Source organism: Eptatretus burgeri, chromosome 4 (assembly GCF_056783735.1).
Source record: "Eptatretus burgeri isolate ZD-2024b chromosome 4, Ebu_testis_v1, whole genome shotgun sequence".
Classification (NCBI taxonomy): Eukaryota; Metazoa; Chordata; class Myxini; order Myxiniformes; family Myxinidae; genus Eptatretus; species Eptatretus burgeri.
In genome coordinates this window covers 36,214,227-36,233,350 of record NC_140964.1, presented here as the reverse complement: position 1 = coordinate 36,233,350, position 19,124 = coordinate 36,214,227, and the positions used below count along the sequence as shown (strand labels likewise).

Here is a 19,124-nt window from a genome sequence, read left to right as displayed (position 1 = left end):
ACAGCAGATCATCCGTTATGATCTGCATACTGATTTGGCATAGGTTTTATGCCGGATGCCCTTCCTGACGTAACCCTGGTCGCCTCTTATGACACAGGGATAAGGATTGGGTTTCGCCATGATTCCGGGCTGCCCTACACCCTCTCATAGGGCGGCCCAGTGCAGAGGTCCCGTTCTCAAGCGATCCTCCAACCCAAGCCTCCGAGTAGCCGGATTACAGGCGCACGCCACTACGCCCGGTAGGTTGACAGACAAATATATAGGTCGTTATTGGTTGACAGACATTGGTCATTGTATCACGTTATTCTTTTTATTACTGCCAATTATTGTGCTATTATTAATATGCTGTTTTCATTATTCTGAGATATCTTTGGGGAAAAATGGCATGATAAGGTGGAACGACACTTCAGCTGCCATATATATACACCTTTCCAACACTGAAAAAGCAGTAAAATGGCCGTAACTTGGGAACCGCTCGTCCGATTGATATCAAACCTTGAAAAGGCACATCCGCAGGGGCCCGGCAATATTCCTGGCAAGTTTCAATCACATCGGACCGTCAATCGTGCAAAAAATAAATAAATAAACATTAATTGTGACGTCATTCGTGATGTCATAGCACCGTGTCTTTTCATTGGTCGACAGATAAATGGCCGTAACTTGGGAACCGCTCGTCCGATCGATATCAAACCTCGAAAAGGCACATCCGCGGGTCCCCGGCAATATTCCTGGCAAGTTTCAATGAGATCGGACCGGCGGTCGCAGACAGACAGACAGACAGATAGACACACAGAGATTGCTGGAATAAGAGATAGATGGGCATCTCCGGTGTTTTTATATTTTTTTATATGCCCGATATATATATATATATATATATATATATATATATATATATATATATATATATATATATATATATATATACACATCTATATCGGGGCGTATTATGTGATACCGGTCGTCCGTCCGTCCGTGTCCGCACTCTAACTCCCAAAGTTTTCAACTTTCACGTTTCATATTTGGTTCATATTTTCATATTTGGTCCACAACTTAAGGTACAGACTGTGGAGCTGGTGTCGCGACATACGTTCATCATCTAAAGTGGTTGCTATGGCAACCAGGATGCTGTTTTCCATGTTGTAGCACAATTCTGTATATACCTTCTTGTTCGGGCGTATATTGTGCTCACTTGTACTCTTGTTAAATTTTGCATTCAACTATAAACTTTTAAGGGTGTTTTAATCAATGTCCAGCACATTAATACTTATAAACTTGATCGTCAGTGGTGACTCACCATGCCATCTCCTTACAGGGTGGACCTGGTTCATGCTCAAATCTATATAGCCGAGGGTCTCAGCTTACCTCAATTGTCCCTGGAACAGGAGAAGATCACGTACAATGGCTGTGCCATCCAATGCAGGGTGACCACAGAAGATCCAGCCCGCGGATTTCAGCCGGACACAGGCCGTATTGAGGTGGGATAATGTGTTTGTGATTACCCCCCTCCCCCCCCCTCACCCCCGCATCCTCCACCCTCCCGTCTTTCTTTCACCAGATAGATACACAGAATTGGCTCATCTTTCTTGCATTGTACATTATCCCAGCTATACCTCCAAACAGTTCGACTCAAATCTGGACCACAAATATCAACACCAGTAGGGCACTCGGAGAGTGCATATCTCCGACATGCATTGCCTGAGCCATGAGAAAATATCGGGCCCAATGCATTTTTGAGACATCATGTTATCGTTTTTGAAACCTATCTCTCAATGGTGAAGAATCACTTTAAAAATTCTCGTAGTCGGATCCGGATCCGGATCTTCACCAAAATCTAATCAGTTCGTCCTTGTCACACACCCAACCTGTCCACAGAATTTCATCCGGATCAGTCCACAACTTAAGATATCCTGCACACAAACAAACAGACAGAAAGGGGTGAAAACATAACCTCCTTCACCTTCCGTGGCGGAGGTCATAAGGGGTAATTTACAAGGGCATTCCAACAAAACATGGTGAAAGGTTTCAGAATGTCTGTTATAAACTTTATGTTTAGCGAGCAATATATATATATATATATATATATATATATATATATATATATATATATATATATATATATATATATATATATATATATATATATATATATATATATATTTAAACCGGGCGTAGTGGCGTGCGCCTGTATTCCGGCTACTCGGAGGCTTGGGTTGGAGGATCGCTTGAGGACGGGGGCTCTGCTCTGCGCTGGGCCGTGCTATGAGAGGTTGTCGGGCAGCCTGGAATCATGGCGAAACGCAATCCTTATCCCTGTGTCGTAAGAGGCGACCAGGGTTGCGTCAGGAAGGGCATCCGGCGTAAAACTTGTGGCAAATCAGTATGCGGATCATAACGGATGATCCGCTGTGGCAACCCCTAACGGGAGCAGCCGAAAGAAGAACAACAACATTGCAATAGAGATGGAGCAGTTGGGGAATTGTAACAATGTTCCATCTCCTTAAATTCGCACATTGTCCCATTTCTATGAAGAGCTGCACATGACAACTTTTTTTTTCTTTTCAAATAATCAAGTCTAAGGCTTCATTACTTCCGCCACTGAAGGTCAGGTCAGGTCAGGTATGGGAGCATGTGCCAGAACAGCGTGTCGCTGCGTCCACTTTCCGCCAGTACTCCAGGCGCCTCCGTGTGGCCATCCCCCAGGCAGATGCCAGGCCCATCCCCATCTCCTTGAGATGATGGTCAACCTGCTGCAACCACGAGGCACGTGGTCGGCCCACTGCCCTCCTCCACTCATGAGACTCCCTCGCTGAGAGAATCTGGTGAGCAGGATCAGCGTCAGGAAAATGAGCCACATGTCCATACAGCCGCAGCTGACGCTCACGGACTATGCAGGTAACAAGTCTCATCCGAGTCTCTCTCAGCAACCGCTCGTTGGACACAAAATCCGACCAGCGATAGCCAAGGATTCTCTGAAGAGACCTGGTACCAAAGGAATTAAGTCTCCATCTCAGATCCTTGGTCAGAGTCCAAGTCTCGCATCCATAGAGCAAGACTGGAAGTACCAAGGACCTGAAGACTCGGACTTTTGTCCTCCCACACAGGTACCGGCAGCGCCACACCCCATGATCCAGTGAATCCATGACTCCCCAGGCCCGACCCAGATGTCTATTGACCTCTGACTCACAGCCGGCATAGACATGAATATCACTGCCAAGGTAAGTGAATCTCTCCACTACCTCAACATCCTCACCACAAAGAGACACAGACAGGACAGCAGCATCCAAGATGTCACCGAAAGCCTGGATCTTGGTTTTGACCCAAGAAACCCGAAATCCCAGCGGTTCCGACTCCTCATTCAGCACCTCGAGGCCCCCAAAAGGATGTCGAAAGTCTCCGCAAAGATGACTGCATCATCTGCAAAATCAAGGTCCGAGATCTTGACATTCCCAAACGATGCACCGCAGCTTGATCTCTCCGACATCCTCCCTAAAATCCAGTCCATACAAGTGCTGAAAAGTGTGGGGGCCAGTACACACCCCTGACGAACTCCAGTAACAACTGGAAATAAGTCAGAGATGGTACCACCACACTTCACAGCACTCTCAGTACCAGAGTAGAGTTCAGACATCAGATCGATCAGTTTTGGTGGCACCCCACAAAGACCAAGAATCCTCCAGAGGACATCCCGATTCACTGAATCTAACGCTTTACAGAGATCAACATCGGCTGCAAGCAGCCCCTGCCGAAACTCTCGTCTGCGTTCGGTAAGGACACGAAGTGCAAGGATACGGTCAATCGTTGACCTCTTTGGTGTAAAGCCTGACTGCTCTGGACGCTGGTGCTCAAGCAGATGGTGGTGAACCCTATCAAGAATTATCCGAGCAAAGACCTTGCCCGGCACTGAGAGCAGCGTCACCCCTCGGTAGTTGTTGCAGTCTTGGCGATCACCCTTCCCTTTCCAGAGAGGAACAACAAGGCCCCTCTTCCAATCAGTCGGGATAATGCCTGTGTTCCAGGCAGAGCACAAAACTGCATGCAACGACACGAGTGCAGCATTTCCACCAGCCTTGAGAAGTTCAGCATAGATGCCACAGATCCCTGGAGCTTTGCCCCGTTTCAACCGGTTCACCGCAGCCCGCGTTTCCACAAGCGAAGGTGGACCACAGTTGATTGGATGGTCAGCAACAGGGATTGCAACACCCCTGACGTCCAACTCGACTGCTGGGGGATCAGCCTGGTACAACCGCTCAAAGTAACCGGTCCAGCGGGCCTTCACTTCAGACTCCTCTGTCAAGAGCCTACCACTCTCTGCTCGAACTGCAGTGCTCCGAGGGATGGGCTTGGATGAACGCAATGCGCGAATTCCCCTGTAAGCGGGACGAGAATCACCTGTCCACAGGTGATGCTCTACCCCCTCACAGATTCCTCGCACATAGGCCTCCTTGTCCACCCTCAGTGCACGTACAGTTTTACGCCTCAGCTCCCTGAACAGCTCAGCTCTGCCATTCAGCCTGGCCCTGCGACTCCGGTCAATGGTATCCAGTGTCCCTTGAGAGACAAAATTCTTCTTTGCCCTGCGGTGAGTTCCAAGACATCCACCAGCCATATCAAGGACGGTGGTCTTGAAGGCACTCCACAACTCTTTAGGACCCCCCAAAGCACCCAGACCCCCCCCAAGTATCCACTCAGCCTGTTCGCAAACTCCTTAGCTACTCTCTCATCCCTGAGCTTGCCAACATACAGCCTCGGCTGGGATGGTACCATTCTCCAGGATTTAAGGTGCAGCTTTAGAGTTGCGACAACAAGCCTGTGGTCAGTATTGAGGAACTGAGCACTCCGGTAGACCCTGCAGTTCTGGATCATCCTCCAGCGACTGTCAATGAGGACATGGTCAATCTCCTTTGCCACACCGCCAGCGTTGGAATACCAAGTCCAGCGATGAGCTTGTGGGCGCTGAAACCATGAACCAGCCACCCTAAGTCCATGACTTCTTGCAAAGTCAAGGAACTTAGTGCTATTCTGATTCATAGTTTCTGACCCATGGGGACCAACACATGTCTCATAACCGTCCCTATCAGTTCCAGTCGATGCATTGAAATCCCCCAAGACTAGAAGTGTATCTCGTCTGGGGCACTGATCAACCACAGACTCGAGCATGGCGTAGAATGCATCCTTCACGGTGAGATCACTCACCTCAGTCGGAGCATAAACAGAGACCAGGGAAATGACACCTCAGGAGTGACGAATCCTTAATCTCATAATACGCTCGTTGACCGGTGTCACCTCAATTATCATTGGGGTCAGCTTATTGGACACAGCTACAGCAACTCCTTGGGTATGGTAACCATCAGAGCGACCAGACCAATAGTAGGTGTAACCACCCACCATTATCTCGCCGCAATCTGGTCTCCGAACCTCAGAGAGAGCTGCAATCCCGATGTCCAAACGCTTGAGCTCAGATGATAACAGAGACAGGTGATCATCCTCTCTTTGGGATGGGACATTCCAGGCACCCACCCAAAGGGACCGCCTCAGGTTAACCCAAGGAGACCGCCGTCTGGTGGACGACACCTCAGTAACACTCCGACACACTCTCCTACAATCTGACCCAGGGATGTTCCCCCGTGGTTTCCCTCCTATCATCAAAGATTGGGGGTCCCGAAGGCTTTGCCCCAATCCCGTCATCCGGTGAGCTGCCCTGTGAAGGGAAGCTGCACAGGAGGTACTCCCATGGAGTGGGTTTTCAGATTTTTTTGCGTTTTTTGTGTTTTGCGGAATGAAGAGTTTTATGGTGGCTGGAGTGCAAATCCTGCCACCAACCTCCTAATACAAAAGTAACCCAACTGCAGGAGGACGTCCGCAGACACAGTTGGGCACTAGATATGGATGGCCGTTGACTCACAAGGAGCTTCTCCGCCCTTTGACAGGTTTTGTTTTTAATCCTGCTGGGTGTCCATATCCAAACACCCCCCTCATCACAAAACCTGGTGGGGGAGACGGTTTCGTCACCGACAACCCAACCATGAAACAAGTTAGTACAGGTTTACATGGTAACCTGACCTGACATAAACAGATCTAACCTGATTATATAACCTGATGGAGGTTATATGTTCACCCATGTTTGTCTGTTTGTTTTGTTTGTGAGCACTATCTCAAAACGTTATGGACTGATTCAGAGAAAACTTGGTGGACAGGCTGGGTGTGTGACAGAGAAAAGCCATCAGCCATGGCTCAGGAAGTGCCTGAAAATCAAGTTTCGTTCCACTCATCGGGGGGCGGGGGGGGTAGACAAAACCTTGATAATATGATAGTGTATATGCAAAAGTTCTCCACTCAAAGAGCTGCAGTTATTGTGCATTTTCATCTTGAAAATCGATGCATTCCCTGCGCTCTCTCATTTGAATTTTCTCCACTCGGATCACGTGTGAGCCATGTCACTCCTCGACAGCCAATAGATGGCAGCTTCCTGCAGGGAGGAAATCACCGGCAGCTGATCAGCGATTTATCGGTAATTTTTGATGAATATGGCCAGTTCGGACGCTCCGTCGCTCGCCAGTGTATTATTCACCAGGACAATGTAGCGAACGAAGAAGTCAAACGTTTTACGCCTGTAAGATGGGATAAATGGAGAGAAAGTGTCAACAAATGGCTCGTCTTTGACGGTCACGAACGCCGTTTAGCCGAGAATGCCGGCGCGGGAGGACTAACTTCGATCATGGGCCTATTGTACCCGGAGTGCCGGCGCAGGAGGACTAACCATTGTGCAACGCCAGCGCATCGACCCATCGAATGAACGTCATTGACCCTGCCTCGGACAGCTTTATATATAGCCAGTCAGCCACAGCCGGACATTACATAATACCTACTGTTTCTGTTTCAGCCTGGCATAGTCTCTCCAACACTCTCTTTCTTTGAACCCTGCAGTATTTATCTGCTCTATTGCAAATGATGCAGACAGCAGGAAGGGCGTGTCGCCGTGAACTCTCAACATGCCCAGCAATGTTCGATGCAGTGCGCAGTTTTTTTGGTGATGGTTCATACATGCAATCATCAACAATCGCAGATTCATCATGCATGGTTTGTGAACAACGTTTCTCAGCCCCACGTATTGTTTTTGCATCGCTGAAGCGACGGTAGCAAGTGTCGTGATAGCCCAGATGACGAGGGATTTCTTCACACTCAATACACACTCGTGCACTCTCGGCTAAACGTCGTTCGTGACCGTCTAAGACGAGCCATTTGTTGACACTTTCTCTCCATTTATCCCATCTTACAGGCGTAAAACGTTTGACTTCTTCGTTCGCTACATTGTCCTGGTGAATAATACACCGGGGAGCGTCCTCACTGGCCATATTCATCAAAAATTACCGATAAATCACCGATCAGCTGCCGGTGATTTCCTCCCTGCAGGAAGCTGCCATCTTGGACAACTTGGCTGGTCACATGACGGTCTGACGTAATTTGCATACGATGTCAGCCGATCTATTGGCTGTCGAGGCATCACCTGGCCCACACGTGATCCGAGTGGAGAAATGAGAGAGCGCAGGGAATGTATCGATTTTCAAGATGAAAATACACAATAACTGCAGCTATTTGAGTGGAGAACTTTTGGATATATACTATCATATCATCAAGGTTTTGTCTACCCCCCCCCCCCCCGATGAGTGGAATGAAAATGCACGATACAGCTTACGGCTGATGGCCTTGGACAAATTGATTCGATTTCGGTGAAGATTTGATTCTGGACCTAGCTACTCAGATTTTAAAGTGATTCTTCACCATTGAGAGATGGATCCAAAAATATCTCAAAAATTGTAGTTGGATTTGGACGAAACTTGGTGGATGAGTTGGGTAGATGACAAGAACAAGCCAATTAGATTTTGGTTAAGGTACTGATGCAAATCCAGCCAATCGATGTAAACTGCTGCGCCTGGTGGAAGTATGTGCTCTACCGAGTGCCATTCTAGTTTATATTGTGATTAATTTACCAATACTGTGTGTTCTTGAGGACCGACAGAGATAACCTTTAGGGTTCGACATTAACCAGTCACGTCTTGTTTTCTTCATCCGTCTCACCGAAAGTGATGGATGTGCTGTTGTCCTGATGGCACCATATCATCGTCGGTGTGGTTCTTAAAGGCATGATCAGCGGAAACAGCTTGTGAGTTGTGCGAACTGGCTGCGGTCATTTCCAAGGCAAGCAGGGACCAGTTGTGATTTTGTATGGCAGCAGTGTTCCTCGCACCGAAAGGCTGTTGTGTACTCGAGAATTTTGGCCCAAGAGATTATGTAAGGTTGTTGGGAAGGAGACGGAATCATGAGAGTATTATGGAGTACTGAAGCGTATCATAAAATCCGGGCAGGAAGTTCTTTTGCCAGGAAATTGCCTCTGTCACTTCCAACGCTTCATAATGCCATATTGCTTGCCAAGCTTGGGCTTCCTGTCCATTCATTTTGTGCCGAGATGGAAGGGCATATTTTAAAGTACTGCTGAGATTCGATTTCATTTCCGCGCTATGTCGAGTAAAAGCGACAAGTCCATTAGGTGGACCATAAATGCCTTTCTTTTCTGTTTTTGACTGCGCGAGTGATTGTGGGCATTCAAATGCTTCACTCTTTGTTGTCTTCGTTTCTGGCGAAGCAGGGGATGGGGATGGGGAGCTTGGAAGCGTGTTGGGGTGGGGGTTGGGGCTGGAATTAATGTTGAAGTCACAGTTGTCCATTGATGCAAATGCAGAGTGGGATTTTCGAAGTTGCAACAGGATGTCACTACAAAGATTACAGACTCTGATCGGTGTTATAGCCGTTCAACTAATACAAATTATTTGAGTAAACCTGCCTAATGGTGAGTGATTTAAGTTGACATGTGACTGCCAAATGAACTCGACTAATTGTGCCGATTGCACGACTTGTGTTTCATGCTAGTTCGGAGTGAACAATATCACTTCTTTATTTCTTAGGTTTCGACTACTTATTCTGCGTGGATCGCCTGTCAGGTGTAGTTATTCACTCACCATTTGCTTCTGCGTAATGTGATTTGTTGTTCGCTGGAGGGCGCTGTTACATTAAAATCACATTACCCAGTTACCTGTCGGTTTCCGGAGGATAATTACCTGTCTAATATTTTCATGAGCATCATGACGCTTTTATTTAACAGTAATATCTTTGGAATCATGCCATGGGAAATTTGCATCGAGATGTCGATGTACTTCGACAGCAGCTGTCTGGCCTAAAATATCTTTCTTTTTTTATTTTTTTCCTTCTTTAAAAATAACAAAGTTGTTTAATGTTGACGGTTGAACCTGTACACGTAGGGCATCACAAACAAGGATATTAAAATGTGAGGGATGCTTTGACTTCAGACGGGATTAGAACCTCGAGTGGTAACAACATTGTGTGGCAAGTATTCGCGCTGCACCACCATCCAGTCCAGGTCGCCTGGAAAAGCTTTTTGACGTTACTCACCATGGCAATCGAGTCGATGGGTAATTGCACCATTATCCAGGCCTAATGTAATCATTATGACATTAACTACTCGGTATACTGTTCCAAAATGCGCATCAAGGTAGACATTTCCCTGCATTGATGACATACTCCAACGCATGCAATCAAATTCATTTCCATTCCAGATTTAAACAACCCTTCAAATTTGATCTTGTTTTTGTTTTATTCCTGATCTATCAACCGCATGAAGTTTGATGGATTTACATGTTGAGAGGTGGAATGGGGGTGGAGATGAAGGAAATGGTGCTTTTGAGATTCAGAAGTCAAACTAGCGTTGATAGGATAGCAAACTCCCCTTTGACCTGTACAATCTGGTTTAAAATCACGACCTAGCGATAAACTGTCACCCTGGTGTTTTGTATGCAGGGCGATGCATCGATGTGTGCAGCGTCCCTCGGATGGACGTTAAATTGGGTGACCTGTCTACTGGCATCGGTTGGTGGATGTTAGAGATCCCACTTTGTCCTTCAGAATGAATAGAGGGAGATGTTTCCACAGGCATGTAAAAAAGGAATATGGCAGTCTTATACTTTTATATGCAGCTCATGGCTACCGGTAGCATCACTTGTTGGAGGCACAGCTGTGCCTTTGACGCGGTTCCCCCTGTAGGTTCGATGAGGAATTTGTAATTAATACCGTTCGTGAATGAGACTGTGGGATGTTTAACATCCACCATCTAATGCCAGCAGACGGGATACCCAGTTTAACGTCGATGTGAGATTTAACGTAACCCAAGGACTGTGCACACACTGATGTAGCACCCTGCATGTGAAATACCAGGACAATAGTTTGCAGCTGAGTGGGGATTCAAACCCAGGTTCGACAGCTCAAAGGTGAGTATATTGACATGGCAAGGCTTACTTAACTCCTTTCCTTCATTTGATACTCTTTCCTCACCCAGTGCATGCATTTCCAAGTAGTTTTTATTCCTCGACAGCCCGCTTTGTATTTAGTCGCAACAGTTTTCATGTTGACAAAGAAACCATGAGTGCAGCTGCAGAAACAGCTCTGACTAATTTTGCAATCAATGTATTTTTGACACGCACTGTGCAGTGACCATTTACACATATTACATATGCAAAATGGTATTTTTTCATCCTGACGTATCCCCCAACCCACTCCCCCTCCCTGCCACCCTACATTGGTTGTGTCCCATGTGTCCTCTCGTTCTTCCCGTTGTGCTTATTTTCTCTGAACCTCTTTCTTTTCCTTTTCTTTCACTTCTTTACCAGCTGCAGCATACCTCCCCTGTATTCTTCCCACTTTCCTTCCTCAATTGTCCCACACCCCTTCCCATGCATGCCTTTGTGGGTGGGTGACCCCTTAATTATTCTGATATTTCTGGCCTCGAATCATCCCGTAGCTGTGTAGTTGTTGAGTATACCATACCGTCATGGAATACGTATTGGAAACTTAGCATCTCTTACTCATTATTGCCTGACTTGCTTGTGCTCAGATATAGCTACTGTCGCCTTCATGTGCTCAGGTGTGACTTGCAGATTGAAATATGCTGGAGTCTTTACGAGGAAATACCGTTTATCAGAATGATGCAATTATTTAACCTACAAACCTGTCCCACCAAACTGTTGCCCTATTGTGCTTCAATCTCCAACCTTGCAAAAAGAAAACGAGCGCGATGGATTATTGACGTTCGGAAAACCGAAACATTTCGCAGTTCATTCTCCACCGCATCTGCCGAGAACAATTTCTGCTTCACGGAGGAATGCATATTTGCATATTTACATATTTATTTATTTGTTTGATGAATCATTCATGCTGCTCACTACAATGTCCTGGAAGATGGTTAAAATCATCAGATTGCGGATTTATTTTATTTTATTTTTGTGAAGCCTGGTTTTTGTTTTGTATTTTGTTTGTGTCGAGCTTGTATGTCCTGTACCGTTGACTGCTCGTTTGTGATACGGCTCGTGAACACCGTTTACCTGGCCATGTTATTCCTTGCCAGCATCTCGCTCCGAAGCATGCATTCTGAGGCTATGGAGGTGAGGCCCGTCATAACTGTGCTGGCTGTCAGGTGAAAATGGTTTCCTCAAGAGGTGTTTCACACCATCGGTGCTGTGTCCTGTGATGAATTCGCATCTCTCATTGCGTATTCATCTGGCCTTGATCATTTGTTTGGTTCATTAAAATAAATAAATAATTTTACTTTTTGTGCAAAAGCTGTTTGAAGCGGTCTACTTTACCTTTTGCAGATTTTCCCCGATTTGCGGTTCCATTTACCAGCTTCTCTTTCAAGTTTGGCCGGAAATCTGTTTCAGTTTTAGTTCCTATTGATCTTAGAATGGGAAGTGGGGTTGGAGAGGGGCTTGAGTTCATGAGAGGAGAACACCTTACAAGTACCGAATGAAGCTTAAACGTAATGTTCTGGTTGAGTCAGGATTTGCAAACGACACAAACCAATGAGATTGTCAATAGTCTACCTGAACCCCAATCGATGAGCACTAATTGACAGAAAAACACTTAAAGCCTTTTTCCCGTGTGGTCCGATGGCGTGAAATATTGATTTGATGTCAGTCGGCCCCTTCAACCAGAGGTCCTTCCTCTCGCTGGCATTCTGTTGGAGGTTGGCTTTTTCTTCCCCAGCATCGTGTGGTTTTATATTGTAAATGTTTATTTTTGGGGCTGTAAAATATCACCCTGCAGTTCATGCGTGGCTTGCAGGGTGTCACATTATTCGTGCTTCCATAATATGCCTTCTGCTTGGTTTTTCCCATGATTCTTTGCACGAATGCCTTGGCACGTAACATGGCATTTACAAGCATTCCAGGTTCTATAATGAAACCGTTCCGCTCAGTTTTAGTATTCCACGTCTTGTTACCCTCTAACACACTGTCTTTCCTTTCCGTTAGCTTTGCTTATTTTTATATTTGCTTATGTATAATCTGTCTTATTTCATCTTGACACACATTTTAATTATTGTTTTCTGTTTTTTTTTTCAAACTTGATCACCTCGAGCTCTTGCCGTCACATACAAAGTCTGTGTGTCATAGGAAAAGAAAAAAGGGCTGTGATGATCTCTACCAAATTTTGCATAGTTGCTGGTAGTACCCAGCGTCTAGTCATGGGCACAAAGTTAGGGTGAGGGACAGCCACGATTATCAACCATGGCACAATATATATATATATATATATATATATATATATATATATATATATATTTGCCTCACCAACCCTACTTTCCTCCCACTCCTCCCCCTCCTCCCCCCCCCCAGGCTGCTCCCTAATGGAGTGGATGTTTCTTGGGAAACAAAATGGAAAGGGGGAGACACAAACAGAAGAGTTGAAGTGAGAGTGAGATCAAGGAGAGGGGTAGAAGGGTAAACGAGGGTGAATAAACTGAATGAAACACAATAAGAAGAGAAAGGGGAAAGCTGGAATGAAACAGAAGAGGAATAAATTAACAAACAAGAAGAGGTGGAAAAAAAAATCACAATAACCTGGAAAAGGGGAGTGCTTGCGAATGAGTTATTGAACAATCAAATCGATCGAATAACCGGCACTGTTGTTCTGTTGGCCCTAACTCCAAGGTAATCTATATACATGGTGGCTATGTTTGGCAAAGGTGTAACTTCTTATAATACAGTCGTCAAATGTACAGCGTGGACTCGATTCAGTGTTTCCTCCCCTCCAGTTTTTTTTCTTATCCTGTTCTTTCATTCCCTTGATATTTGTCCCCTGTCAGATTTACCTTGCTCTAACATGAGCCTCACTCTTGCAAAGGAGAAAGAAAGAAAGAAAAATAAATCTGCTTACACTTGGGTCCTCATGATTTCCAATTCTCAGTCGGTTGGGTTGGGTCAATCCCCCAAAATTTCAGCACTCACGATCGACAAAAAAAACAGAAAAATGGTATCGTGTTCCGAACTTCTCTCTCACTGTTCAATGGAAATCTAGGCCGACTTGACTTTGCTTCCCCTGAAACCAAATTGCAATACGTGCAATAGAAGCACAAGAGATCATCGCCACTTGTGTAATGTTGCACCCGACCCTTAGCCAGTGAGGTTATGGCCTTGCTTTTTTAAAATTATTATTATAATTATTATTCTCAGATTCCAAGGGAATCTTTCTGACTTCTCCACAAGAAGTACAATCGTAGGGGAATATGTAGCCAGCCTAATACAAAAATCGTCGCAGCTAATCAAGGACAAATTCCAAGGGATTTAGCCGATTTGTAAAAGGTTTGTTCCTTGTCCATGGCAAAGAACCTGTGCACATGGTTCGTATTGCTCAATCCGCCATTCATGACTGGCTTCACGCAGACGGATCACCCTCCTTAGAACCGAGACCTCGTACCCAGTGTCCATTATCTCTTCCGCCATTTTGGCGTCTGACATGCGTGGCACTTGATTGAGATGACGAGGAACTGACTGAAGCAACCAAGATGTGGTTGAAAGAGCAATCTGTAAACTCCCATTTTACTGTCACCGACAGTTTTAAAGACAAATATAGGAAGTGCATTGAAGCCGAAGGATAGAATAGAAACCACTTGGATAAAAAGGTCTCATTATTAGAACTTTTTGAATACATTATTAGAACTCAGCAGTGATTGCCATGGTGACTATGAGAGAGTGAGGTTACATGGTAAGGAGGAAACTTACTGAAAGTATGACAAGGGGGATACAGTTTGACAAAAGCATGCATGGGAAAGAATCAGCAGTACAAGATAGAGCAGGGGAGGAAACACAGTAACCTGCAACTTGAGAGGGTTCGGTTCAGTTGGGGTTAATGGGATATAAGTGATCGTATGTAGAGATGGAGGACAACAGAGGTGGTGGTACACCACTTGCTTGAAGCCCTGTCAGAATCAGTACGATTGAAATTCCTCAAGAAGGCAGTTCCACAAACAGGAGAAAATGGTAACAAAAGAGTGGAGGTCGGGTGAAGCTTGGAGTTTGGGTGTTTCATCGGGAGGTGGTTATTTCAATAATGTGTGCATCCTGGAGGAGGTGGAGAGCGTGTGTTTGGATGGGTGTTGGATGCTGTGGTGAGTGCAGCACAGGCACGATGGGCTAAATGGCCTCCTCCTGCCAAAGTTCCTTGTGTGTATCATTTGTTGCTTTTACATTCCTTGTGTCTCCTCCAGTCTATGATTGATGCTCAATTCTGAATGTGGACCTTACTTGTGCTGAACCTAATCTTTGATGAAGGTCGTGAGATTCGACTCCAACTTCATATTTCCAAAAGTTTTTTTTATTTTTATTTTTTATTTTTAGTTTTTTTTCCTTTAATTATATATGCCCTCTTCTGAACTTATTGCTCTTCAAAATAATCCATAGATAATTGCATTTGTCACGCTGTTGTCTTGCTAATTGGTTAGTTGATTTGGGGTTTAATTGCGGATCCCTCTCGAGTATTAAACCCACTTCTGTGCTATTACACGACACTTGCAAGGAGTGAGGGAAATTAGGCGCCAGGGACAAAACAACACATCACAGCACATTTTATAGTCTCACCAGCCACCTGTGTATTACCTTTGCATCAATCACAGATTTCTAATGTGACACGAGATGGAACAAGTGAAGGTGCAAAGTTGGAAACCAGTCTTAACAACAACAACAACAACAACATCAACAAATTACACCAAATTGTTCTCAAGCATGATGTCCTCATCAAGGCAGCTATCAAAGGGAAGGTGGCTGGTTGGGAGGAGTGAGTGAGGAAGGGTTCGAACTGTTGTGAAATTATTTGGTGAAGAAGTATTATTGTCCCTGATTTAATCGTTACTCATACTTTGTTTTATTCAATTTGAAGCAGAGGAAAATCGTTTGCTATGATTTACTAACCGCTCTGGGAGTATTATAAAACCGAATATTTTATTCAATTTTATGGGGCTGACAGAATGGTCGAGACTCGAGAGGTGGTACGCACACTCCCCTCAAATCTGTCGAGCCTGGGTTTAAATCCTGAACCAGCTATAAATGGTCATCCCGGTGTTTCTCAGACATGGTGATTCTTCAGTATGTGCGTGCCGCCCTTCGGATGGACGTTAAACGAGAGTCACGTCTGCCGACATTAGTTGGTGGATGTTCATGATCCCATGGTGTCCTTCACGAAGAGTGGGCGAGCTCTCGCTGGCACGATGAACAAATTCCAAATTCCTGCCCTAGTCAGCAGAGAGCATTGCATCAGCGATACAGCCATACCTTTAGCCAATGATGCTACCCCGCAGCCTTGTGCTACATACAAATTTTAAAAAATAATTAAAAATTATTTCCTTCAAATGAAGGTGTTGAATTAGTTTCTGGGCCTGTGAGGTGTGTTGATGTTGAGCATAAGATTGTTGACGAATCGTAATCTTCAGCTTATTACTTTTATTTCAAGCAAACACCACTATATTGATTGCACCAAGTTACTCTACCGATCAAAAGTTTTAGAACACCCCCATTTTTCAGTTTTTACTGAAATTTAAGCAGTTCAAGTCCAGTGAATATCCTGAAATGGTACAAAGTTAAGCGGTAAACTGCCAGAGGTTAAAAAAAAGTTTTTAGGTTACCAAAAACTGAAAAATAATGTAAATTTCAGAGTTGTTAAAAAAGGCCCTTTTCAGGGAACAAGTAATGGGTTAGCAACTGCAGCTGTTCTGCAGCAATGGAAGTAAATTAAGCCTTGAAAGTTGATGCAAACAATTCCTTCAGGTGTCCCAACTTTTGTTGATTAGTTACAAACCCTCTGTCTGTATAAAAGCAGTGTTGGAACAGACTGTGTTGCTACACTCTCTGAAGCATTATTTGGACAATATTGCACTGCAGGAAGTAGTATATTGTTATCATAATGGCGAGAAAAAGACAATTAACAAAGGAAGACAGATAAACCACAAAAAACCCTTAAAAGTGTAGGTCTTTCCTTTAGAGAAATTCCAAAACAGCCAAGGTGTCAGTGAGTACAGTTCCCTACACCATCAAAAGGCACTTGGAAACTGGAGGAAACTCTGACAGGAAGAGGTCTGGCAGACCCAAAGCCACAACACAATCAGAAGACAAGTTTCTGAGAGTCAACAGCTTGCGTGATAGGTGGCTCACAGGACAGCAGCATCAAGCACAGCTTAACACTGGTCGAAGTGAGGAAGTCTCAGTTTCAACTGTAAAAAGAAGACTTCGAGCTGCAGGTTTAACAGGTCGAGTAAGAAAGCCATTGCTAAGATTGCAAAATAAGAAAAAGAGGCTTGCCTGGGCCATAAAGCACTGCCAGTGAACTACTGAAAACTGGAAGGTCTTATGGACCGATGAATCAAAATTTGAAATCTTCGGTTCATTACGCAGGGTTTTTGTCCACCGTCGAGTAGGCAAAAGGATGGTTCCTCAGTGTGTGATACCAACTGTCAAACATGGAGGAGGAAGTGTGATGATCTGGGGCTCTTGCTGGATCCAGAGTCGGCGACTTGCACAGAGTGACTGGCACCCTGAACCAAAAGGGTTACCACAGCATTTTGCAGCACCATGCAATACCCTCTGGTCTACTCCTAGTTGGTCAGTGGTTCATCCTACAGCAAGATAATGACCCAAAACATACCTCCAGGAGAGAGGAGGAGATTGGGACCATACTCTGTGCAGAGCATTCGTGCTGCTTGAACAGTCTCCTTGGCTATTGGGCACAATCCTGGACGGGTCGCCACTCCGACACAGTATACCAGCATGCTGGCACTCATTTTACCGACCTCAGAAGGATGACAGGCCGAGTTAACCCCACCTGGTATTAATTCAACAGCTGAACGGGATTTGAACTTAGGACCCTAGGATGCAAAGGCTGCCACCCTAACCATTAAGCCAACACCAGGCATTATACCTCCAGGCTATGTCAGAACTACCTTAGAAGAAAAGAACAAGACGGTAGGCTTCAAATCATGGAATGGCCAGCTGAGTCTCCAGACTTAAACCCCATCGAGCTGGTTTGGGATGAACTGGACAGAATGATGAAAGCAAAGCAACCTACAAGTGCAACACATTTGTGGGAACTTCTGCAACAGTGTTGGGAAGAACTTTCCGAACAATATTTTATTCCATTGTCGAAAGAATGCCACGAGTATGTTCGGCTGTTCTATCCGCAAAAGGTGGCTACTTTGATAAGTCAAAAATTTAGATTAAATTTTGTTCAACAAAACGATTCCATGATTTATTTTTTATCTGCATTTGTTTATTACTTGTATGCTTTAGTTTCAGACCACATTGAAACATTAAACTGCTTAGATTTCAGTAAAAACTGGAAAAATGGGGGTGTTCTAAAACTTTTGACTGATAGAGTTTGCACCAATGGACCCAATCAATACCTTTGCCGATTAGATTAACCTTTTGAACCCTGAGCTCCTTGGACTTTTGTCTCCCAAACCCTGTGCTCCCTGAAGAAAAATCCGGCCACTCGTGTCTGTGGGGGTTTGAATAGTGGCTGGTAAAATGGCTACTCTGGGCTCTGAAAGGGTTAAAAACCATGCTGCCCATCTTTTGTCACTGTTAGAAGCTTTTACTCATTGGGAGATGAGAATATGCCATAAAGGATGGAAATTCGTTAGAAATAAGCGTTTAATGCAAATGTTAGAGAGACTGTAGAAAATGACATTATCATAAATGAAATCAATGAAGATTTTTTTTGTTAAGGAAGCTCCTTTTAATGGGTAATCTTGAAAAATCTCAAGTTTATGCTTTTCTCATCAAACTTGAACATGAACATTTATCAAATGTTGGTGGGTGTATGTAATAGTCATTGGAATAAGGGTACGAGTGCAGAATTGATTGAAGCACTTCAACCATAACCACTCTTTAAGAGTAAATCATTAGACGGTGCTTTGTGCCGTTTTTATATACCATTTCATGGCACTTGGGCTTGAAAGGCATCTCTAACTACCTTTTCTTTCATCACCAAATGCCTACTTTCCTGAAAATCTCTCTTGGAGATGAGTTTCTCTCCATATTTACCAATGGTTCACTTATGACTGATATCTTGGAGGGGCTTGATTTGCCTTGTTGCTATGGCAGCAACCTGGCTTTTTCGAATGGTTTATGATCTTTGCATTTCCTCATTCTTTGTGGTTGTGATACTCCCACAGCTTTGCGGATTGGAGAGATTTAACGTCGCATCCCATGATCAACTCAATTTTCATCATTATTTTGTATTATTGTTCAGCGATTTTATTTTTTTTTGTTTTTAATGCTCTATACATTTATTACAATGTGAGATAAAAACATTAGGCAACATCAATGTGCTTGTATGTGGATTACAAGGGTGTTGATATAAATGATAGATAAATCTTAACAGTCAACAGGACTTGAGCCGAGGATCTGTGCGCATAGATAAGTGCCAACCATGTCTTTATTTCAGATATCCAGTTTTACCCATACCTATAGGAGTAAAAATTGAAGCAAATCAATTGGGGGTATACATCTTTATACATCAAGCTCAATTCATGTTTGTTTTTGTTTAAATATTCTTCAGAAATGAAAGAAAACTAAAAAGGTGAACGTCGACATCGCGACTTCGCCTGATATGCCTCTGCCCACATTATGACATCATTATACAGTACATACTTGCACCAAGTTTGATTTAAATCCCTGAACCCAGATTCAAAATATTAAATAATTCTTCGTGCCAGACCATGTGTCTGATCAGTT

General features: G+C 44.4%; 1 protein-coding gene and 1 pseudogene across 2 annotated transcripts in view; one reads left to right on the top strand and one right to left on the bottom strand.

Annotated features, from left to right (window-relative positions):
• Positions 1–19,124, top strand: part of PC (pyruvate carboxylase) — a 587,030-nt gene that overhangs the window by 44,877 nt on the left and 523,029 nt on the right. For both annotated transcript variants that reach the window (XM_085877423.1, XM_085877424.1), the window contains one exon: positions 1,313–1,475. In XM_085877423.1, the coding sequence (XP_085733549.1) occupies positions 1,313–1,475 (163 nt within the window). The remainder of the gene's footprint in view (positions 1–1,312; positions 1,476–19,124) is intronic.
• LOC147027806 (signal recognition particle RNA) lies at positions 101–241 on the bottom strand (annotated as a pseudogene).